At 48.1% G+C, this 24,330-nt stretch overlaps 1 protein-coding gene across 2 annotated transcripts in view; it reads left to right on the top strand.

Annotated features, from left to right (window-relative positions):
- Nucleotides 1-23,781, top strand: part of CHRDL1 (chordin like 1) — a 77,541-nt gene extending 53,760 nt beyond the window's left edge. For both annotated transcript variants that reach the window (XM_007666516.3, XM_007666510.3), the window contains exons 7-12: nucleotides 58-125; nucleotides 5,916-6,090; nucleotides 10,786-10,980; nucleotides 16,604-16,771; nucleotides 20,580-20,669; nucleotides 23,625-23,781. In XM_007666516.3, coding sequence (XP_007664706.1) covers nucleotides 58-125; nucleotides 5,916-6,090; nucleotides 10,786-10,980; nucleotides 16,604-16,771; nucleotides 20,580-20,669; nucleotides 23,625-23,755 — 827 coding nt within the window. In that variant the 3' untranslated portion in view covers nucleotides 23,756-23,781. The remainder of the gene's footprint in view (nucleotides 1-57; nucleotides 126-5,915; nucleotides 6,091-10,785; nucleotides 10,981-16,603; nucleotides 16,772-20,579; nucleotides 20,670-23,624) is intronic.
- Nucleotides 23,782-24,330: the final 549 nt, after the last annotated feature.

The following is a 24,330-nucleotide window of genomic DNA, read 5'->3' as shown; positions in this document are numbered from 1 at the left end:
CACACAGTAAGCATTCAGTAAATACAACTGATTGATTGATTGATATTGCACACACAGGGGATGGTGAATTGTCATGGGAACATTCTGATGGGGATGTCTTCCGACAGCCAGCCAACAGAGAAGCAGTAAGTATGGAGATGTCACAGAACACCCTGCACAGACCCAAACCGGAGCCTGCCTCCCTCCTTTCCCTCCTGCACCATCCATCCCCACCCCACTGAGCTTTGTAGGATGGCTCTCCAGGCCCGGGTCGTTTGGTTCCCTTAATATGGGCCCCCTGTCATTCCTATGGACTAGACCATCCTCTGAAGATGGGTCACTGGAATTCAAGACAAAGAGCCCCCTTTGGAGTTTCTCATTTCTTCATTTGTTAACTGTATAGTGAAACAGTGTCCTTTCTTGTGCGGTCTTCACACCGCCAGTGAGTGCGGAAAGCAAGATAACTAAACAATCTAGGCTTGTCGAAACTGGTTTCGGTCAGCAGAAGCTCACGCCCACTGCTTCAGTGGAGCAGAAGCGTATTTCTCAAACACAAACTGAATCAATCAACTAACTGATCATATTTATTGAGTATTTACTGCGTGCAGGGCACTGTAGTAAGTTTAGGGCAATATAGTACTATAATACAATATAACAGAGATGGTAGATGGGGGTCTCTTGGTCCTGTCCACTTCCAAGCACTTAGTAGAGAGATGCCATTGATTGATTAATTGATTGATTGACTGAATCACCTTGCCTTGTGTTAATCTGTATAGGGTTATACACATTCATGTATAATTTGAGTATTTTAATGAAAACTTGGTGATCAGAGCTGGATGAGGCTCAGAGGCTGTTAGTGGACCCTAAGCTTTAGCAGCAACAATAACTAACATTTTGTTGGACCCCATAGAGGGTGCCATGGTCCTGTTCTTTAGATCTAGGGGGCCCTCCCTAGAAATTAGCTCTTCTGTCCACCTTCCTGTCCCCCTGGAAGGAAAACCAGAGCCCCCTCCTTATTAGGGAGAAACTGGGATTTGCTCAGAAGTCTGAACATGTAGTTGAAAATGGGAAGAGGCTTTGACTGCTCTGTGGCCTGGGTCAAGAAGGAGATGGGATGTCCGGACAAGCCATGGAAGGGCATGTAGACATGGGAGGGGTAGGAGGAGATGGAGGTGGAGGGGCAGAAGACAGAAAGTACCGAGTACAGGGCTGCTTGCTCTCATTCAGTGGCAGTGTTGAAATCCAGGGCCTGTCCCCTTCCCTCCAAAGCCAGACCTTTGGCCATTTATGGGCCAATGCCATTTCCCCTACTTTCTGCCTTCTTTGCCTCCTTTTGGCACACAGATCTCTTCCCCCTTCCTCCCAGCATCCTTTGAGGCATGCGACGGCCCGATGAGAGGATAGCCCAGGTGCTCCGGTGCCTCTCAGGAATATCAGGAGCCCTGTGACCAGAAGCCGGGGCCTCGGGTAACCGAGTGATTTCTTAAAGGGGTCCGGGGCCCGTCTTTGGAATCGGGCCTCTTGGCCTGATACAGTGAAGCATCCAGCTGGTTCCACTTTATTTTTATAAATGAATATTTTCCTTTGCTGTGCGGGAGTCCAGAGACTTATGCGTGGGGCACATTTTTATAAATTGAATAATAAATAAATAAATAATTTTTGCCGTAGAGGAATGCGGAGGGAGGGGTGCAGGGCGAGAAGGCCAGGGGTTGGGAGAGAGGCAGGATGGGTCGTGGTTTTTCCATGGTCCGGGACGGGTTCTGTGCCAGTCAGAAATTCCTCATCCATCACTCGGGCCGAGGGCTGTCCCACAATCGCGGAACGAGTAGATCGCTCTGGAATCGCAATTTTCCGGGAAAACGCCCACCAGTGCCACGTTTCTCATCGCTCACGAGGTTCGGCCCCCGTTGAACCTGAATCATCCAAGTTGCAGCCCAACAGCCACATGGCTGATATTGTTTGTTTAACAGAACAGGCCTGAAAATCGTGATGGTTACCAGTTTTGGGAGGGGTCCTCAACCGAGAGAGTATCCAGGGCCCGTCCTTCCCCTCCTTTGGAGTCTGATTTTCTTTCCCAACTACAATTTTGCACAGTCCGCTCTGGGGTCTATGGGTGTTGGGGAAAAAAATTCAAAGCCCAAATATCATTTTGCTTTGGAAAACAGCCACAACGCAGAAACTATTCCCTCCGCCCCAGCCAATGGATACACAAAGATTCGCCATTGAGATGCTGAATGAGCTGGGGGATGGTGGCTGGTTGAAGCTGGGAAGCTTAACCACGCACACTCAGGAGTCGTACAGTGTTTGGGGAGGGTCAAGGGGGAAGACCACTTGGGCCCCATCCTAAAGTCAAGCTAGGGGTGAAAGAAAATCTCTTCCTTCAATTTACTAAAAATTTGGTGCTTTTTAAAATGTGTGGTGAGGGCCAAGTGAAATTGAAAATGTCCACCTGGCTTGTAGATCATCTAAATTAAGCTAATATAGGATTTCAGGTGGTTCTCTTACCCAGACTCCAACAGCACATAGGAAGGAGAGGTGGTTAAGCTCACTGAACTGGGGCTTGGTTTAAGCCCTGGATCCTGCCGATGTGTGTTTACCATGCCTATCTGGGATCACTTCCTTCCTGGTTTGATCCTTTGGTTTCCCCGTAATCTGGAAGGCTGGGTTCATGGACTATAGCAAGCTTGTCAGTCGCTTTACAGTTCCCCGCTCAACAAATGCTACTGCCATTATCGCTCCGCCTCCTCTCCTTCCTCCCTATCTCCATCTCCTTACAGTCACTCCAACTCAGTGAGCTCTGCGTGGGGGTGGAGCAGGTTGAAGGCCAGGTTTTTATAGCAACTGCCCTCCGTCTGGGACTCGCTGTCCAAATATGGGGAATGCACTGTGTTTGGGCATTTTCGTGTCTAAATCTCTTACAACCCAGCATCAGGACTGGCCTTCTCGTTCCCCTGCATTCCCTTGGCTCAAACTTCCCTAAACTCATTCAGTGATGAAACAGCTCATCATCTCCCCTCTGGAACCTGACTGATACCAGAAAAAGAATTGAAATAATAATAATGATAACATTAATAATTATTATCATATTTGTTAAGTGCTTATTATGTGCCAAGCACCGTTCTAAGCACTAGGGTAGATACAAGTTTATCAGGTTGGACACAATCCCTGTCCCCCATGGAGTTCACACTCTTAATTTCCTTTTTACAGATGAGGTAACTGAGGTCCAGAGGAGCCAAATGACTTGTCCAAGGTCACGCAGCAGACACACGGCAGAGCCAGGATTAGAAACCATGTCCTTATGACTCCAAGACCCGTGCTCTATCCACTAAGCTATAGAAGTTGAGGGGGTGAACAAAAATTCTTCCCACAGAAACCCCCTGCTTGCGTGACAGCTTGTTGATTTACAAAATGGTTTGCATAGGCTCTAGCCTCCCCTTCTTGCTCACACCCTCCTTTCTTCCTGGAACTTCCTCCCCTTCACATCCAGCAGACCACTGCCCTGCTCTCTCCATCTTCAAATAATAATAATAATTATGGTATTTGTTAAGCGCTTACTATGTGCCAGGCACTGTACTAGGTGCTGGGGTGGATACAAGCAAATCAGGTTGGGCACAGTCCCTGTACCGTATAGGACTCACAGTCTTCATCCACATTTTACAGATGAGATAACTGAGGCACAGAGTGAAATGGCTTGCCCAAGGCCACACAGCAAACAAGCGGAGGAGGTCATATCTCCTCCAGAAGGTCTTCCCTTGATTAGTCTCTCATCTTCCCACCCTGTTTCCACCTCCTAGTGCCACTTCAGAGCTTCCACTTTCCTTAAGGACTTGGTGACTCGCCCCCAACACCCATCCCATAGAATTCGGGTTCATATGTTTGAAACATGTTGCTTTCTTCTGTGTATTATTTATTTTGATGACCGAGAGTCCCCCGCTGCTAGATGTAAACTTCTTAAGGATAGGGCTCATGTCCAGTATTTCTATTGTACTCTCCCAAGTCCTTAGTACAGTGCTCTGCACAGGGTAAACACTAAGCAAATACTCTTGCTTGATTGATTTGACCAATTTACATTTAATGGATGAATGAGTCTAATAATCCACACCATCTCTAGAACCCACCTTTTTCTATCCCTCCAAACTGCTACTATGCTGGTCCGAGCACTTACCCTAGCCCGCTTTAACTACCGCATCAGCCTCCTCACTGGCCTCCCTGCCTCCTGTCTCTCCCCTTTCTAGTCCATACTTCATTCTGCTGCCCTGATCATTTTTCTAAAAACATGTTCAGTCCACATCTCCCACTCCTCAAGAACCTTCTAGTAGTTGCCCATCCATCTCCAGAACAAACAGAAACTCCTTGCCATCGGCTTTAAGGCACTCAACCAGCTTGCCCCCTCCTACTTTACCTTGCTCATCTCCCGTTAAGATCCAACCCACACACTCCCAACCCGCACAGTTAGTTCCCCTGTACCCTCCTCTCGTCTATCCTGCCGTTGACCGCTTGCCCACATTTTCTCTCTGATCTGGTACTTCTTTCCCTTTCATATCTGACAGACCACCACTCTCCCAACCATCCTATGTGCACAGTAAGTGCTCAATAAATACCACTGATTGATTAAAGTTTACTCCCTGGTGGAGTCGGAGGACCTGGGTTCTAATTTTGCTTCTGTTACTTGTCTCCTATGTAAACTAGGGCAAGTCACCTCACTTCTCTGTGCCTCAGTTCTCTCATCTCCAAAATGGGGATTCAGTACCTCGTACTTTGACTCTGAGCCCTCAGTGAGACCTGATTGTCTTGAATCTACCCCAGTGCTTGACAGTGCTTGACATATAGTAAGCACTTAAAATTATTATTTTTATTTTTATACCCAGGGGTTTAAATGGGCAGGAAGCAAATATAATAATAATGATAATTATGGTATTGGTTAAGTGCTTACTGTGTGCCAAGCACTGTTGTAAGCACTGGGGTAGATACAAGGTAATCAGGTTGTCCCACGGGGGGCTCACAGTCTTCATCCCCATTTTACAGATGAGGTAACTGAGGCACAGAGAAGTTAAGTGACTGTGAGCCCATCATTGGGCAGGGATTGCCTCTATCTGTTGCTGAATTGTACATTCCAGGTGCTTAGTACAGTGCTCTGCACATAGTAAATGCTCAATAAATACTATTAAATGAATGAAGTGACTTACCCAAGATCACACAGCTGACAAGTGGCGGAGCGGGGATTAGAACTCACGACTTCTGACTCCCAAGCTTGTGCTATTTCCACTGAGCCACCCTGCTTCTCATGCCAAATATATGTTGGCATGTTGTTAGCATGCTGATGGGGATGGAAAGTTTCTCTTCAGGTAATGACAGTAATATAATAATAACAGTAATAATAATAACAGCAATACAAACAACAACAACAAGAGTTCCTTCCTGTTTCCACGTTTGCGTTTTCACATAATTTCCAGCTTTCCTGGGTGGCTTTTCATGGTGGGGTGGTTTTTTTTTTCCAGTTTTTGTTTTGCCAAGTACTATTTTGTCTTTTGGGTTTGAGGTTTCAACAGCCAATCTCACCCCTTCCATTTCATCCTCCCATACTTGTGTGTGTATGAGCGTGCTCACGCACACACACACAGACACTTTTCAGTCCTCCCATGAGTATCAGTCCCTGAAAGAGGGATGGGCGGACAGAGGAGGGAGGTCTCTGGAGGCACCACAGCTCCCAAGAGGGTGAAGCTTTTTCTCAGACCCTGAAACTCTTTGCACTTCTAGCCGGAAGTCAGTCTTCGTGCACTGCTTAAGGGTATCTCTGTGTGCTGGTGAGCAGGCAACGAAGAGGTGGGGGGAAAAGACGTCCATTAGGTTTAGTTGCGGTAGATGGATGGCCTTGCCTGCCTTTTCCTCAGTGGGTTGCTAGCTCTTCTTTGGATGACGGCCCTGTCTTTCCCCAGAGGCACTCGTATCACCGCTCTCACTATGACTCCCCGCCCAGCTCCAGCAGGCAGACGGCCAGCGGGTCCCGTTTCCCCGGGGCCAGGAGTAACCGGGGAGCCCTGCCCGACCCCCAACAAGCATCGGGGACCATCGTACAGATCGTCATCAACAACAAGCACAAGCACGGACGAGGTAAAGTGATCCTCTGGGGATTTCTGATCGCGTGGGGGCTCCCTCCCCTAAATCAAATCATTCGACCCACGCAGATTTGTATTCTGTGAAGCCGCATCCCTGCCCAACATTTCCGATAATGGCTTTTTGACAAGCAGGGCCAGAAAAGTACGCTGAAGGGTGCCTCTCCATCTGCCAGAGAGCCCAACTGAGCAATAGCTGTCAGGTGGGCCAAACGAAGCTGGAGAAATCCCGTGGACATGCAGGGCCACGCGGAGCGGCTTTTTCATTCGATCGTATTTATTGAGTGCTTACTGTGTGCAGAGCATTATTCTAAGCGCTTGGCAGGCATGGCACCGGCCCCCACTCCTGAAGGGGAGGGAGCCCAGCCCCCTGGATCCAAACCCTGCGAGGGAGGATGATGCCTGGGGAGAAGGGGAGCAATACCCTTCACTTTCCACCCCCTCCTGCCTGACTCTGTTTCCCAAGGAGAAGCTCCAGGGTTGAGGCAGGGTTGGGTGAGAGAGTCCCTTTCACCCACCCCAAGTCCCCCGATCACGTCCCACCCGCCATCCGCATTTCTTGCTGCAACTCTCAGCCAGTCCTCCTGGGTTACAACATGTCACTTTGGTTGAGCATCTCTGAACAGCTTAGGGCTTCAAGGCTCCCGGTGCATCCAAAACCACCTCCACTCAAGCCAAAGCTGTATTGGGAAAATGAGCCTCTGGCACCAACCCCCAGGCTCCTGGGCCAGCGTTGGATCTCAGTCTGGATTTGCACAATGACTGCAATTTGGAGACACTTGGGAAGTCTGCATGGGGCCAGGTGGGCCTCTGAAAACTCATCGGTTCCCTCCTCACACATCCCTCCTAGCATGTCCCGTCCTGGGATTCACTTAAGACCGAGAACTCTTGAAGCAGCAGGGAGACAGGTGATGTGCTGCTTCCCACTAGGCTTTCTGCTGCCAGAATTTATTCTCAATCTATCTCTCTCTCTCTCACACACACACACACCCAACATCCCCCCTTGTCACAAGTTAGCAGAGGTCTGTCCTCCATTAAATCTTCCTTATCCCCCCCAAAGGACTGTGGAAAACATTCCTTCTAGGGCCCTCTACAGTGTAGGATGTCAGGGACAAAGTTGAGCTTCCCCTCAAGCATCTACACATGATGGTCCCCGCAGAATAGCGCCCGATGGGTTTGCTCCAGAAAATAATAAAAAGCACGGAAATGGGGGAGCCCATCCTTAGCCATTCGTAATCCAACCGGAAACTCGGAAACCAAGAATGCAAATTGGGTTTACGGTAGCCTGCGGCCCACTGGTTCACGTGATTGACTGCAGTGAATACAACAATCCCCTCTCCACCCCACCCCGCCCCCCAAACATAGGGCTCCATATCTTCATGTAAAAACTTCCTTGAACCCAGAGTGGCAGCAAGACAAATTAAGCCAAGCAATCAATGGCCTACATCTTCTGCCAAACTTTTTTCTAATCATTCCTACTTTCTCCAATGGACGCATGGGAACGAGCTCAGCTCGATTGCGTTCATGAAACCATTCTATGAATTGTTTCCTTTCAGGGGGGAAAAACCAAAACTTCTCTTCAAAAGGGTTAAACCTAATAAATTATTAAAACCGAGGGTGGAATAATGCTGGTGAAAAACAATACGTTACAAAGAGCTCCTGCTATAAATCTCGGTAAAGTGAGTTCCACCAAAGCCAGTTGGCCACATCTGTTCCTGGTTAGATGCAAATTTCAGATTATAGATAAAAAATTAAATTGCTTTAGAGAGTTACAGGCTTAAAAGAGGACCATAGTTTGGAAAAAAAAAGCCTAAAAAGTGATGGCATATTAGGAGTATTGGAAATGTTTACTATCTCCGCTCGTTGGAAAAATCCGATTTTTTTTAGGGTTCCTGGTATTCTTCTCTGAATGCGGGGACTGGCAGCAAACTAGATGTCCCCACTCCGTTTTCAGCCCTGGAGTCACCTCCAGTTCTCTCTCTCATGACCAACAAGTTCTGCAAAGCATGTTCTGAAAGAAAATAATGTGTGCGCCGAGCGGGACGCAGAATCTCCTCAACCAGTTGATTTGGAGATCCCTCTTCCTTATGGGACAGGGGAAGACCACCCCCATTTCCACCTTCTTCTCCGGCCAGCCCAGCTTGGATTTCCAACCTGTCCCTGGAGAGGGAATGAGATTTCAGTCACTTTCTGTGGTGAATACCATTGGGTTATCACTTCCCTACTTGCTGGAGAATTGGGGGGTGAGGATAGTCCTGCCAAGGATCATTTCCCTCTGAAGGGTTTGTGCCCCTTTGGGTTCCAGTTAGTGGTGTAGACCCCTGCTTCAACTGAACTTCCCCCTTCCAACTGGTAAAGGGGAGCAGTGGGGCAGTTTGTGACAGGGTATCTCAGCCTGCTCCATTAGCTTGGGGTTGGCAGGGAGTTCAAGGGACTCTGGGACAGATCTGTTGCCCTATTTAACCTGAGGTGTGGAGGTTATCTCTCTCCAGCTGGGAGCCCTCAAATCAAGCATCACCTAATCCAGTCAGCTCCCCAAGAAGCTCTCTCTTGCCTGGCCCATTCCACCTTCAAGATCTCTCCTACTCTCCAGGAAAAGAAGCCCCACTGCTTGCATTAGGGGATGGCGTTTCTCCTCGGTCATCCCTGACCTTCCCAGATATTCCAAGCAGCACATGGGAGAATGTTCTGGCTTCCTCTCAGCAGACTCCTTTGGTTAGATGCTTGGAGATCCTCCCTCAGAAGGCACCAGACCCTCCAGCAGATCCCACATCACATGGCCTAAAACGCCAAAGCCATGCTCCGGACTCTGTGAGGAGGGGCCCCATGCCGAGACCCGGCCAATGGTTTCCTCGCCCGCTCGTCTGGGTTCCCGGAAAAATCCGACACAAGCGACACATTGTCCGCGGAGAGGGTCCAGCAGAGATGGAGGCAGTATCTAACTGGCGGGGACGAAATGACGAGCGCACTAATGAAAAACACACTCCTGCTTGGAGCCCTGGCCAAGAGGCTGGCGGGAAGCCTCCGCAACATCCCTCCTCTTCCCAACAGGAGAAGCATCAGCTCCTCAGCTCTCCGTGCATGTTGCACCTTTCCTGTGCAGGATCTGGGTGACATTCCTCTTCTTCCGGCTCCCTTCCCTGGGGAAAGCGAGGCCTAGAAGGGCGCAGATTGGGCCCTGGCTATCTGTCCCTGCAGCTAATTCAGATCACGCAGACCCTCTTTGGCCTGACAACAGACAGCTGATTTTTAAGACCTGAAAAATCCAAGTGGTTCAAAGCAAAATGTATTTTGGGATCCCAGTCAACCAGCTAGCTTGCTGGCATAGGCCTCAGCATAGACTCCCTCTGGTTTGGATCCAGAGTCAAAGGGAAGAGAGGAGGGGATTGTTTGCATCAATTAGGCCCTAGATCTGCCTTTGTCTTATGGCCCTGGTAATTCTTTTGGCCTGATTAATCCAGATAATTGCCTCCCTGCTGTGTCACTCTGGCAACAGTGGCCTGGCCTAAGTGAGATGGGAATGAAATTTGGGATTCCCTGACATCCCCATCTAGGCTGATCTCATCTACACCGGCTCCTTCCCACCAACCCATTCCAGCTTGGGGGACAATTTTTACTCTCAGGCCTGGGCAGGGATGGGTGGCATCAGGGAAGAATACGCATTAAGAGATTTGGACCACTAGCCCCAGTTCTCATCAGCCACTTTCCACGGGCACCCATCAGTCTCTCAATCAATGGTCTTGAATGAGCCCTTGCCAGAAGAGAAGATGATGGGGGAGGCTTCAATAGAACTCTGAATATCACCATAATTGTTGGGGCCCCTACTGTGTGCAGAGCAGTGGAAAGAAGCAATAATAACAATAATGCTGGTGGTATCTGTTAGGCGCTTACTATATGTTAAGCACTATATTAAGCGCTGGGGCAGATGCAAGATAATTAGGCTCCACATAGGCCTCACAGTTCAAGTAAGAAGGAGAACAGGTATTGAGTACAGATGAGGGGACTGAGACACAGAGAAGTGAAGTGACTTCCCCATGGTCACACAGTAGCTAAGTAGTGGAGGTGGGTTTAGAAGCCAGGTCCTCTGACTCCCAGACCCAGGCTCTTTCCACTAGGCCACACTGCTTCTCAAGCAACACCACACCATCCACGATCCCTCTGCCCTTGTTGATCTTAGTCAATTAGTTACGCCTAGTCGTCCGCTCTTCACTCTGGCTTCCTCAGTCATAATAACAATAATAATAATAGGATTTGTGGAGCGCTTACTGTGTGCCAGGCACTGTGCTAAGTGCTGGGGTAGATACAAGCAAATCGGGTGGGACACAGATCCTGTCCCACATGGGGCTTACAGTCTCAATCCCCATTTTACAAATGAGGTAATTGAGGGACAGAGAAGTGAAGTGACTTGCCCAAGATCACACTCTGGTTTTCTCAGTAATTTATGTCCACTGGCTCCTCACAGGATTACCTGATCCCTGCCCTTGCGGATCTTACAATCCAATGGAACAGCCAGTAGATATGAATTTCTGAGAAAAGCAGAGTGAAGAGAGGAAGACTAGACATAGCTAACCGACCACGAGTGAACCAGTGACGATCCAGCCTCAGGAAAGGTCAGGCCCACCACCCCCACTCCCTCCCCTTTCACCACTTGGTTTCCTGACCTCTGATTTCCCACCTTCCTATGCTGTTGCAGTTTGCGTTTCAAATGGAAAGACCTACTCCCACGGCGAATCTTGGCACCCAACTCTCCGGGCTTTTGGGGTCATGGAGTGTGTGCTCTGCACCTGTAACGTCACCAAGCAGGAGTGTAAGAAGATCCACTGCCCTGACCGGCACCCCTGCAAGTACCCCCAGAAAATCGACGGGAAATGCTGCAAAGTGTGTCCAGGTAAATGAGACAAAGGCGGGGGTGTACTTGAGGTCACCTCGGGTAGGAGGGGTTGGAAGGAGGCTTTTCGAGCCAGTCCCACCCGGGAAGGTTATCACTTAGGGTCCCCGGGGAAAAAAATCGCTTGAAAAATCCAACCTTTCTTCTCCATCCAAACTGCTGCCATGTTAATCCAAGCACTTATCCTATCCCCTACCTTGATTAGTATATCGACCTCTCTGCTGACCTCCCTGCCTCCTGTCTCTCCCCACTCCACTCCATGCTTCACTCTGCTGCCCAGATCATTTTTCTATGAAAATGTTCAGTCCACGTTTCCCCGCTCCTCAAGAACCTCCAGTGATGGCTCATCCACCTCCGCCATAAACAGAAACTCCTTACCATTGGCTTTAAAGCGCTCAGTCTTATAGCCAATTCCTACCTTACTTCACTGCTCTTGTATTACAGCCCAGCCCACACACTTCCCTCCTCTAATGCCAACCTACTCACTGTACCTCGATCTCATCTATCCAGCCACCAACCTCTCACCCCATCTTGCCTCTGGCCTGGAAAGCCCTCCCTCTTCATATCCGACAGACCTCACCTTCAAAGCCTTATTGAAGGTACATCTTCTCCAAGAAGCCTTCCCTGACTAAACCCTCATTTCCTCTTTTCCCACTCCCTTCTGCGTCGCTCTGATTTGTTCCCTTCATTCACCCCTCCCTCAGCCCCACAGCTCTTATGTACATATCTGTAATTTATTTATTTATTAACATCTGTCTCCCCCTCTAGAATGAAAGCTTGTTGTGGACAAGGAATGTGTCTGTTTATTGTTATATTATACTCTCTGAAATGTGCTCTGCATACAGTAAGTGCTTAATAAATTCGATTGATATGTTGAAAAATCATCACCAATAACACTTATTGAGTGGCCGCTATATGCAGAGCACTGTAATGATGGGAATGGGCAATGAAAGAAATAGATATGACCCCTGCCCTTAAAGGGCTTGCAGAGTAATGGAATCTGGTTGTCAGATCCCCACTGTTGGTATTTGTTAAGCGCTTACTATGTGCCGAGCACTGTTCTAAGCGCTGGGGTAGACATAGGGGAATCAGGTTGTCCCACATGGGGCTCACAGTCTTAATCCCCATTTTACAGATGAGGGAACTGAGGCACAGAGAAGTGAAGTGACTTGCCCACAGTCACACAGCCGACAAGTGGCAGAGCTGGGATTCGAACTCATGAGCCCTGACTCCAAAGCCCATGCTCTTTCCACTGAGCCACGCTGCTTCCCAGCACTGGCTGCTGGGAGTCAGTCAATCGTATTTATTGAGCATTTACTGTGTGCAGAGCACACAGAGTGTTTCCGAGAGTATAATATAACAATAAACAGACACATTCCCTGTCCACAACAAGCTTTCATTCTAGAGGGAAAACTACAACGGGCCCATTGTGGGAGAGTTGGTCCATTCATGAGGGCTGAAATGCTAGACTTCAAAGCTTACACTAGCTGACTTGCTCATGATAATAATAATAACCATATAGTGTTTGTTAAGTGCTTATGGTGTGCCACGCTCTGCACCAAGCCCTGGGGTCAGGTCAGTCACGCTCCCTAATCCACACGGAGGATCGCAGTCTAAACTGGAGGGAGAAGAGGTACTGAATCCCCATTTTGCAGATGAAGAAACAGAGAAACAGAGAAGTGAAGTGATTTGCCAAGGTCACACAGCAGGTAAGTGGTGGGATTAGAACTTCCCCTAGGCCTCAGTGCTTTGCAGTTTTAGGCTCTCAGAGCACTCAGGTAACATCACCACCTGAATCAGGCATTTGTGAAGCAGCATGGCCTAGTGGAAAGAGCCCAGGCCTGGAAATCAGAAGACTTGGGTTCTAATGCCGGTCCCACCACTTACTTGCCTGCTGTGTAGCCTTGGGGAAGTCACTTAACATCTCTGTGCCTCAGTTACCTCATCTGCAAAATGGGGATTCAATACCTATCCTTCCTCCTACTTGGAACGTGAGCCTCTTGTAGGAGCTGGTTATCTTGTTATCTACCTCGGCCCTTAGTTTGGTTCTTGACACTTACTAAGCATTTAACGAATACCATTATTATTATTGGTAATAGTATTTTAAAAAAGGTCCCAGCCCAGAGCACAGAGCACAGTGAGGTGCCTGAAAGAATGGAGATGGGGAAAGAGGTGGGGATTTGGGAACAGGGAATTCAGGGTTATCTATGGGGAGATGGAGAGAGATGCCCCTAAAATCTTGATTTAGACGTTAGGATCAGCCTCCCACCCACCCCCAGATCAATTTAAGTTTCAACTTCTCTCTTCCCTGGCTCATTACCGTTGCAGGAGTAAACATACAGCTGAGAGGGTCCTTTACTCTGATTGAACTTGTACGAATAGGCAGTGCCGTGCTGTGAACCTAATAGGTGCTCTATAAAAAATAAAACAGAGTGAATGAGTTATGAATGACTCGGATCGGGAACGGATCGGGCCCAGGTGATGGAATGAGCCTTGTTTCCCAACCCACCCCCGGCCCCTCCACTCCCATCACTTCCCCCTAGGGGAGGTCAAGCAGAGTGGAGCAGGGGGGTGCCCACCACATTTGACACAGGCAAAAGCCGGGGGCAGAAAACCTGGATGAGCCCCTCCATCAGAGTCCACTCCTGGATAATCGCGAGTTTGATTGTAGGCCCTCCACCGGCACCCGCCTTTCCACCCTGGGAACTAACTTCCCTGGAAAGTCATTTATTTCCCTTGAAGACAGCCTCAAAGGATCTGGATACAGCACGTAGATTTGCATCAGGATCTGAACGAAAACAAAAACAAACGAAACGAACTCTGGGTCTTTTTTTGGCCGGCGTGGCTGGCCGCGGGGATTTGATTTGATTTGAATCAGGATCCTCTCTTTTGTCCAAGAAAGGATCTGTAGGCGAGTCCCTGTAGGCAAGCATGTATGGATCCAGATGTGTTTGTCAAATGAAGTACGTGAGAGTTTGTGGACACTGCCTTTCACATCTAGAGCCTTCTACTCCACTCGGTTTAGATCAGGAAGAAAGTAGACTTACCCCCTCCCTCTCTCCCCCTCTAGACTGTAAGCTCCCTGTGAGCGGGTAATGAGCCTACCAACTTTGCTGTATTATACTCTCCCAACCGCTTAGTCGAGTGGGAAGCAGCATAACCTAGTGGAAAGAGCACAGGCCTGAGGGAGTACCTGGGTTCTAATCCAGACTCTGCAACTTGTGGGCTCTGTGACCTCAGGCGAGTCACTTAACTTCTCTGTGCCTCGGTTTCCTCATCTGTAAAATGGGGATTAAATCCTCCTCCCTTCTACCTTGACAGTGAGCTACATTTTGGAGAGGGGCTGTGTCCAACCTGATAATCTCATATCTACCCCATCATTTAGGATAGTGCTTGGCACACAGTAAGTGCTTAATAAGTATAACTATTATTATTATTACTACAGTTCTCTGCACCCAGTAAGCTCTCAATTAATATCATTAATTGATTGATTCATTCTAGGCCTGGGCTAGGGAGGCAGAAGACCTGTACTCTTTAAACACTTGATATCCACCCTACCCTCAACCCCCACAGCACTTATGTAATTAGGTTTAAACCCTGCTATTTCCCCTACCTGTAATTCATTTTACAGAGAAACAGCATGGCATAGTGGATAGAGCATGGGCCTGGGAGTCAGAAAATCATGGGTACTAATCCCATCTCTGCTACGTGTCTGCTGTGTGGCCTTGGGCAAGTCACTTCACTTCTCCAAGCCTCAGTTACCTCATCTGTAAAATGGGGATTGAGATTGTGAGCCCCACGTGGGCTAGGCACTGTATCCAACCCGATTTGCTTGCATCCACCCCAGTGCTTAGTACAATGCCTGGCAGATAGTAAGCACTTGACAAATACCAAAATAATACTAATAATTATTATTTTAATGTCTGTCTCACCCACTAGATTGTGAGCTGCTTTTTTTGTTTGTGGGCAGGGATCGTGTCTACCAAATCTACTGTATTGTACTTTCCCAAACAGTACAGTGTTCTGCACCCAGTAAGCCCTCAGTAAATACCAGCTATCAGTTGATTGATTCTAGTCCCGGTGTTGCTGCTGACTGGTCAATCCTCTCTGGGCCTCTGTTTCCTCACGTTCAAAAATGGAATGGTAATCCCTGCCCCTGGCACCTATCCACTAGGCCCCGTCTCTTTAGGTTTCCTTCACCTGGTCCAATCCTTGGAAGGGTTCAGTTGTGCTATTGCCCTAGAGATGCCTGTAATAGAGAAGCATTGTGGCCTAATGAATAGAGCATGGGCCTAGGGATCAGAAGGACCTGGGCTCTCATCCCAAGTCTGCCATTTATGTGGTGGCTAACCTTGGGTAAGTCACTTCACTTCTCTGTGCCTCAGTTACCGCATCTGAAAAATGGAGATTAAGACTGTGAGCCCCACATGGGACAGAGACTGTATGCAACCTGATTATCTTGTATCTACCCCAGCGATTAGTACAGTGCCTGGCACATAATAAGCATTTTTAAAAAAACGACTTATTTAACCACTTTAGCATTTAGCATTTAGCATTTAACCACCCCCCGCACCAAAATACGCTGTAATAATAATTATGGTATTTGTTAACCACTTACCTTGTGCCAAGCACTGTTCTAAGCACTGGGGTAGATACAAGGTAATCAGGTTGTCCCATGGTCACACAGTTAGCAGTGGGCAGATTGGGAATTAGAACCCAGGTCCAGTGACTCCCAGGCCTGGGTTATTTCCACTAGGCCCTGCTGCTTCAAGGTATAGTTAAAGAAAAGGCAGATAAGTGAGTTCAGGAGCAACAGGTGAAGAGCACAGATATGAAGATGGGGTGAGATGGTGGAAAGCCTGGAAGCCTTTTGTGAGGAGATTTTGTTTGATATAAAGTGAAGTGAGAAGGCACTGAAGGTTTTGGAGGAATGGAATGGTGTGTGCTGAGCGATGACTCAGTGTAAAATGGACTTAAGTTACCCGCTCTTTATTGTTTAATGAAATTTAAGTGCTTACTACATGCCAAACGCTGAATTAAGCATTGGGGTAGATACAAGATAATTGGATTGGCCACAGTCCCTGTCCCAAGTAGGGCTCACAGTCTTAATCCCCATTTTGCAGGGTAACTGAGGAACAGAGAAGTTAGGTGACTTGACCAAGGTCACACAGCAGACATATGGTGAGGCTGGGATTAGAAAACCAAGTACTCTGACTCCCAGATCCGTGCTCCTTCCACTAGGTCATGCTGCTTCTTCATGCTGTTCTTTCAACTTGTTAGTGTCCCTATCCATGTGAGACAGGGAATGAGCCTGTCCTGATTATCTTCTGTCTATCCCAGTTTTAGCCTAGAGGAAGCAACTTAATGAACACTAAAATAATAATATTTGGTAGTTAGCATTAGATTTGCCTCAAGCATGATGTGTTCAGAAAAGCACCCACAGCCACCATGAATCAGAAGGGTTCAGGTTCTTTCTCTCTTCTTCTTCTTCATCTCCCTTCTCCTTTCTTCCTCTTTTGTGAAGCACTCACTACGGGCCAGGCACTGTACTAAGCGCTGGGGTAGATTCAACAGGTTCTTGTTGCAAAGACACTGACCATGAAGCTTTGTTTTCCACCCCCAGAGGAAATACCTGGCCAGGGCTTTGACGACAAAGACTACTTCTGTGGAGAAGAGACGCTGCCCGTGTATGAGTCAGTGTTCATGGAGAATGGGGAAACCATCAGAAAAATAGCCCTGGAGACTGAGAAGCCCCCTCAAGTTGAGCTCCATGTTTGGACCATTCGAAAAGGTGAGCCAGATCACCCTGCTTTCTCATCCTTTGCTGGGGAAAGATCAGAATCAAAATCAGAATGACCACTCCCACCCCTATACTCAGCCCACTCTGAGTCAGTAGCAAATTCTTTCATGTCCTGGGTCCAATCCAGGATTCACCTTCAATTTTGGCCAAAGAAACTGCCTTGGCCTTAATCATAGGTCGGCAGCCTTTCCGTGCAGAAGAGCCAAGCAAAATGAAACCTTTGAGCAGTTGGTGTGCAGGAAGCCAGGCTTACAATTCATGCCCAGAGTAACTTAGCTCACTTCATTGTGAATCTAAGGGTTCACAATGAAGTGAACTAAGTTACTCTGGGCATGAACTGTGTGATTGGCTTGCATTATGTGCATTTTGTTCAACACCCCTCACAATAACAGCAGTTTTAAATGCTTCATCACCAACCTATCCTTATCCAACACTAATAATAATTATAAAAATTGTGGTATTTCAATCAGTCGATTGTATTTATTGAATGCTTATTGTGTGCAGAGCACTGTATTAAGCGCTTAGGAAAGTACAATATAACAATAAACAGACACATTCCCTGCCCAGAACAAGCTTATAATCTAGAGGGGCAGGCAGATATTAATATAAATAAATGAACAGCAGATATGTACATGAGTGCTATGGGGCTGGGAGAAAGGGAAAAATAAAGGGAGCTAGTCAGGGTGACTCAAAAAGGTCTGGGAGAAGAGGAAAGTAGGGCCTATTCATGGAAGGTCTCTTGGAGGAGCTGTGCCTTCAATAAGGCTTTGAAGCAGGAGAGGGTAATTGTCTGTCAGATATGAGGAAGGAGGGCATCCCAGGCCAGAGGCAAGATGTGGGTGAGATGTTAAGTACTTACTCTGTGTCAGGAACTGTATTAAGCACTGGGGTAGATACAAGATAATCAGATCAGACACAGTCCCTGTCCCCAAGGGGCTGACAGTTTTAGGCCCCATTTTACAGATGAGGTAACTGAGGCCCAGCAAAGTGGAGTGAATTGCCCTATGTCACACAGCAGGCAAGGGGTAGATTGTAACTCAGGTCCTTCTAACTCCCAGGCCCAGGCCCTACCTACTAGTCCCTGTCCCTTTAGGTTTCCTTCCCCTGGCGTTTCCTTCCCCTGGCCTGGGCCTTGGAAGGGTTTAGTTGTGCTACTGCCCTAGAGATGCCTGCAATAGAGAAGCATTGTAGCCTAATGGATAGAGCATGGGCCTGGGGATCAGAAGGACCTGGGTTCTCATCCCATCTCTGCCATTTAATGTTGGTATTTGTTGGTATTTGTTAAGCGCTTACTATGTGCAGAGCACTGTTCTAAGCGCTGGGGTAGACACAGGGGCATCAGGTTGTCCCCCGTGGGGCTCACAGTCTTCATCCCCATTTTACAGATGAGGTAACTGAGGCACAGCGAAGTGAAGTGACTTGCCCACAGTCACACAGCTGACAAGTGGCAGAGCCGGGATTCGAACCCATGACATCTGACTCCAAAGCCCGGGCTCTTTCCACTGAGCCACGCTGCTTCTCAATGCTGACCCATTTATGTTCTGGGTCACCTTGGGCAAGTCATTTCACTTCTCTGTGCCTCAGTTCCTCATCTGAAAACTGGAGATCAAGACTGTGAGCCCCACATGGGACAAAGACTGTGCCCAACCTGATTACCTTGTATCTACCCCAGTGTTTAGTACAGTGCCTGGCACATAATAAGCACTTAAAAAAAAGGACTTAAAAAAGTACATAACCCCCCCCCCCACCAAAATACGCTGTAATAATGATTATGGTATTTGTTAAGCGCTTACTATGTGCCGAGCACTGTTCTAAGTGCTGGGGTAGATAAAGGTAATCAGGTTGTCCCATGTAGGGCTCACATTCTTAATCCCCATTTTACAGATGAGGTCACTGAGGCCCAGAGAAGTTAAGTGACTTGCCCAAAGTCACACAGCTAAGGGCGGAGCTGGGATTAGAACCCATGTCCTCTGACTCCGAAGCCCGGCGTCTTTCCACTAAGCCACACTGCTTCTGGTTTCTTCTATAAAGCAGGACCCACTCAAGAGGCAAAATGGTTGTTGGGATCTCCAAACTAGATCTCGGGTCACTGGTCAGAGTTTCCCAGGCTGGAAGAATAAAGTGGTTGGATTGAAAATGCAAACAGTGAGTGGTTTTCTCCACTCCCTCTAATCTGAGGCTGAAGGGGTGGTACACTCTTATTTTTTCCTCCTATCTCAGTTCAACAGTCATCTTTCTTTTTTTATGGTATTTGTTAAACACTTACTATGTATCAAACACAGTTCTAAGCACTGTCCCAATTGTGCTCTCACTCTAAGTAGGAGCGAGAACAGGAGAAATGAATCATAGAGAAGTTAAGTGACTTGCTCAAGGTCACCCAGTAAGCAATTGGCAGAGCCGGGATGAGAACCCAGGTCCCCTGGCTCCCAGGACCCTACCCTTTCCACTAGGCCACGTTTCCGCTCTTCTCCCAGTCCTGCCCCACGCCTATACTCACTTTCCCTCAAGGATGGCAACTGCTACCTCCCCCTGGGCTCTGTGCCTGAAATCATCGGCTAGGACATGGTTGCTTTGTTCTCGTCTTTGACCTGAGCTCCTTAAGTTTCTCCCTCAGAAGGCGGGCTGAGCTCATCATGGCCAAGTCAAAGCTGTAGCCCAAAGTGCAGAACTGAGCTCCATGACATTTGTCTTCTGGGCAGTGCACTGTGATATAATAACAATAATAATAATAATAACTGAGGAATTTGTTATGTTCTTACTATGTACCAGGGACTGTACTAAGCACTGGGGTAGATCTTAGCAAATGGGGTTGGACTCGGTCTCTGTCCCACATAGAGCTCAGATTCTTAATCACCATTTTACAGATGAGGTATTGGAGGCACAGAGAAGTTACATGATTTCCCCGAGGTCCCAGAGCAGATAAGTGGCGGAGCCGGGATTAGGCTTCAGGTCTTTGTGACTCCGAGGCCCATGCTCTATCCACTAGGCCAAGCTGCTTCATTTAAACTGGTATTAAAACTGGGATTTAAACTCTCTCCGAGCGACTCTACGAGTGGGTTGTGACTCCTGGCTGGGGTCTTTCGATGGATTTCCCAGCCTAATCAGATAGCTAATCGTTCGCCTGGTTCACGGCCAGAGAGTCCTGAAGGATACGTGTTTCATTTGCTTTGCTAGTGATGAACCTTTGGGGAGAGTTTGGGCTGGTTCTAAAGAAAATGTTGGTGGGCTGGTCAAACAGGGCAGCTTATCTGCAAGGTTTCTGTAAGGTTTCCCGGAAGGCTGCAGTCAAGGATACTCAGGGAAGTTGAGAATTTAGAACCATCCCCTAACATTTTTATAAGAGGAAAGGTGGGTACTTGAAAGGATAAAGAGTCCTTGGCAATTGCTTCAGCACAAACACTTACAGAATGGCTTCTCTCCACCCCTAGGGACTTATCCTCAGGACTGTGACTCATTTGGATAGGGTATGATGGAAAGGTTGGGTCGTTGGTCCTGGCACTGCCCACTGCTTCTCTGGGGGCAGAGGTTGGGGGCAAAAGAAAAGGAAGGGGAATCTGGGTCTGATTTTTCTGGGCCCCTTCCACTGAGTAGGATCCCCTGGTCAAGAGAGTTGACTACTCCACGCCCATCCTCCTGCCCCAGCGGAGAGGAATAATCCAGGAACAAGAAAAGGTTGATGGTCAGCGGGCTCAATGACACCCAGAGCCCAATAATGAGACGATGCCCTTGGCCCAAGGAAAGAGATGCCAGTGCCCCCGGGGGCAACGCCTAACCTGTCTTGCTTCTCCTCTTGTGGCAGGTGTCCTGCACCACTTCTCTATGGAGAAAATATCCAAGAAGGCATTTGAGGGGCTCCGGCCCTTCAAGCTCATCACCAGGACCACTCTGAGTAAGTCACAGCCCTCCAGTTCCTGTTTTCTGGGTGACTGTCAGCAAGCACACCCCCTGAAAGCACAGGACTCTGCTCACCTGAGATCCAAAACTGCCAGACTGATTCAGTCTGGATCGTCTTCTCTGGATCAGAGAAGCAGAGTGGCGCAGTGGAAAGAGCATGGGCTTTGGAGTCAGGGCTCATGAGTTCGAATCCCAGCTCTGCCACTTGTCAGCTGTGTGACTGTGGGCAAGTCACTTCACTTCTCGGTGCCTCAGTTCCCTCATCTGTAAAATGGGGATTAAGACTGTGAGCCCCACGTGGGACAACCTGATTCCCCTGTTTTTACCCCAGCGCTTAGAACAGTGCTCTGCACATAGTAAGCACTTAACAAATACCAACATTATTATTATTATTATTATTATTGTCAGTACTGGGTGTGGGGGGGAAGGGGGAGGTGGGAAAGGGGCTCAACTCCTAGTAGTGGGATGACTCTGAGATCTTCTCTCTTTCCCCCTGCCCCTCTCCACCCCTACATGGACAAGCCATTACATTTTCTCTCTTTACTTAGTTGCTAATATCATTCTCTAGGGTTTAGGCCTACAGTTTTTATGGGGATTCTGTTTGTTTTTTCATGTCTACACAGAGCTGGCCTCTGAGCTCACAGGGTTTAACAGATATGCAGCACTGGTGTGTCTGACTATCTCTTTCTCATTGTGCATAGTGAAGGAGATGTAGAGAGATCCTTGTTTAGAACAGTGGCATGTTTTAAAGAGCTCACTATGCGCCAAGCCTCGTGCTTGGACACAATCCCCATCATACTCTGTAGGGCTGATGCAAGGATCAACTACAGTGCCTGGTGCAGTTTTCAATTCTGCATCTCAAAGTCTCTGTCTTCCAAGAGGTCTGTAAGCGCTCAATAAATATAGTTGAATGAATGAATAAATTGAATGTATAAATGAATGCTCAGTAGATAGCCAACCCACTCCCGATTGCTGAATGCCAGGCTGGTCTGTGGAACCAAGGTGGTCTCTCAGCAGTCTACAGCTAGGCTTCATTATTATCAGTCAGTCAGTTGTATTTATTGAGCACTTAATTGTGTGCAGAACACTGTACTAAGCATTTGGGAAAGTTCAATATAACAATAAAAAGGCACATTCCCTGCCCACAACGAACTTACAGTCTAGAGGGCGAGACAGACATTAATATAATTAAATTATATTTGGTAAGCTCTTACTGTGGGTCGAGCACTGTCCTAAACGCTGCAAGTTAATCAGGCTGGACACAGTCCCTGTCCCTCATGGGTTGTCAGTCTAAGTAGGAGAGAGAACAAGAATTGACTCTCCATTTTACAGATGAAGAAACTGAGGCCCAGGAAAATCAAGTGACTCCCTCAAGGTCCCATAACAGGCAGCTGGCAGAGCTCAGATGAGAACCCAGGTCCTCCGAGTCCCAGGCCTGGGCTCTTTCCACTAGGCCACACTGCCCTTTTTCCTCAAGCCCTCTTACCCTCCACCATAACCAAGTTTCAGGTCCAGAGCTGACTGGGGTGGGGGTGTGATTTCAGAACCCCACACCACCCCATGGTTTCTCCCAGATCCAAATTGGTCCCAGAGGGGAGGGAGAATGGAGGAGAACAATTTTCAGGCAATCTCTTGGATCTAAACATGAATCTCTCCCCGTCCCCCCACCTCACCCTCCCCACAGCAGGATCCAGGTGAATATAATAAGAGCACTAGCCCTTAGCTGGCTCAGTCGTCCCCAACTGAAGGGGTGAACAGTACAGAGCTACAAATCCTGAAATGTTGGAGGTTTGACCCCAATACAAGGTTTTGGCAGAAGTAACTTGAAAAGTGTCAATAGTTCTCCCATTCCATCCTTAAGAAGTGCAAGGCCTAGAGAGAGAGAATGGCCATGTCTGTAGTTTGGGATTTCAGCTGCTTTGAAAGCATTAAGTAGCACGAAGCCCATCAGATCATCACGGGTCGCATTTCAGCTACCGAAGGTAGACTGGGCATAAATGATACTTTAATAATAATGATTGTGGTATTTGTTAAGTGCTTACTTTGTGCCAGGCACTGTCCTAAGCGATGGGGTGGGGTGGGGTGACACAGTTCCTGTTCCACGTGGGGTTCACAGTCTCAGTCTGCGCTCACAGTCTAGGCACGGTCCTGTCCCACACAGGGGCTCACAGTCTTAAGTAGGAGGGAAAACAGGTATTAAATCCCCATTTTACAGTTGGGGACACTGAGACACAAAGACACACCCTTGCGCAAGGGAAGACTAACCAGCCACAGCAGATGGGAATTTCTCTGGCCTTGCTACAGAGAGCTTGGACCAGGGCACGGTGAGGCAGGGTGTCGGCAGTTTAACCACCTTTCCAGCCTCACCCTCCCACATCAGCCTCATCAGTCACATCATCTTGAAATCAGCAGGGCAAGCCATCCCTCTACCTCTCTCCGCATATCCAGTTATAGTTTGGTAAACCAGGGTAGACACTGGGGAGAAACTGATGTCTGGCACCACTGCATCCCCGAGAATAGATTATCCCTGGATTTCCACTGGTGGTTACTGGGGTGTATGCTTTGGATTCAAACAAAAGCCATCAGTCCCCACGGAAGAGCATTGGAATCACTCTGCCCACTGTCAGAAGGTCATGGGTTCTAATCCCAGCTCTGCCACTTGTCTGCTGTGTGATCTTGGGCAACTCACTTCACTTCTCTGGGCCTCAGTTTACTTCACCTTTAATTGAGACTGTGAGCCCCAAATGGGACAGGGATTGTATCCAGCCCGATTTGCTTGTATCCACCCCAGCACAGTGCCTGGCTCATAGTAAGCGCTTAAGAAATACTATTATTATCATTATTATTATCGGCAAGCCAACCCAACCAGGGAGAGACTTGGGTAGATGGGTCTCCTCTCCCAATCCTACTTCAGAGAAGCTAATCCAAATGTTATGTGTTCGACTTCCAGGCCAATGGAAAATATTCACCGAGGGAGAAGCTCAGATCAGCCAGATGTGTGAAAGCCGTGTGTGTAGGACAGAGCTTGAAGACTTGGTAAAGGTTTTGTACCTGGAGAGGCCTGAAAAAGGACATTGTTAGGGAGCTGAAATGGATGGGAGGGGGGATATGGGGTGGGGGAGGGGGTGGGAAGGGGCTGGAGAAAAAGCAAGAAAACTTACAGAAACTCAGATCTGCAGCTGGCCTGCAGGCTTATTTTGCTTAAGTCAACAGTGCCCTAAAAGCCCAAACTATAACGCCGTAATTATTCACATCATGCACAGCATAACTTGCTGCTTTGTGTGTAACGGTCCGTTGTCAGACCATTAAACATTCTTCAGAAGTCTGGGAAGTTCTAGGGAAGAAAAACCGCCAGGGCTACACACTTCTCTAGTTCCTCGTAGAATCCTGTTCCCTTACAGGTTAAGAACCGACTAAAGGCCAGAATGATTTCACCCCAAAAGCCATTCAAACAAAAGACAAAATGGATGCCCAATCAGGACTCGACATGCAGTGGGTGGGTTAAACCACAACGTTCTGGGGTCATTACAGATAAATAAATAGAACTCCAGCGCGGGGCGATTTCCCCTTCTCCCCCCACCGACCACAGCAATGCCAAATCTGGCTAAAATCGAGGCATTGAGGCTCCTTGTGGATTTGCCCTCCTGGATGTATTG

Source organism: Ornithorhynchus anatinus, chromosome 6, assembly GCF_004115215.2.
Source record: "Ornithorhynchus anatinus isolate Pmale09 chromosome 6, mOrnAna1.pri.v4, whole genome shotgun sequence".
Classification (NCBI taxonomy): Eukaryota; Metazoa; Chordata; class Mammalia; order Monotremata; family Ornithorhynchidae; genus Ornithorhynchus; species Ornithorhynchus anatinus.
This window is presented reverse-complemented; position numbering and strand designations above follow the sequence as displayed.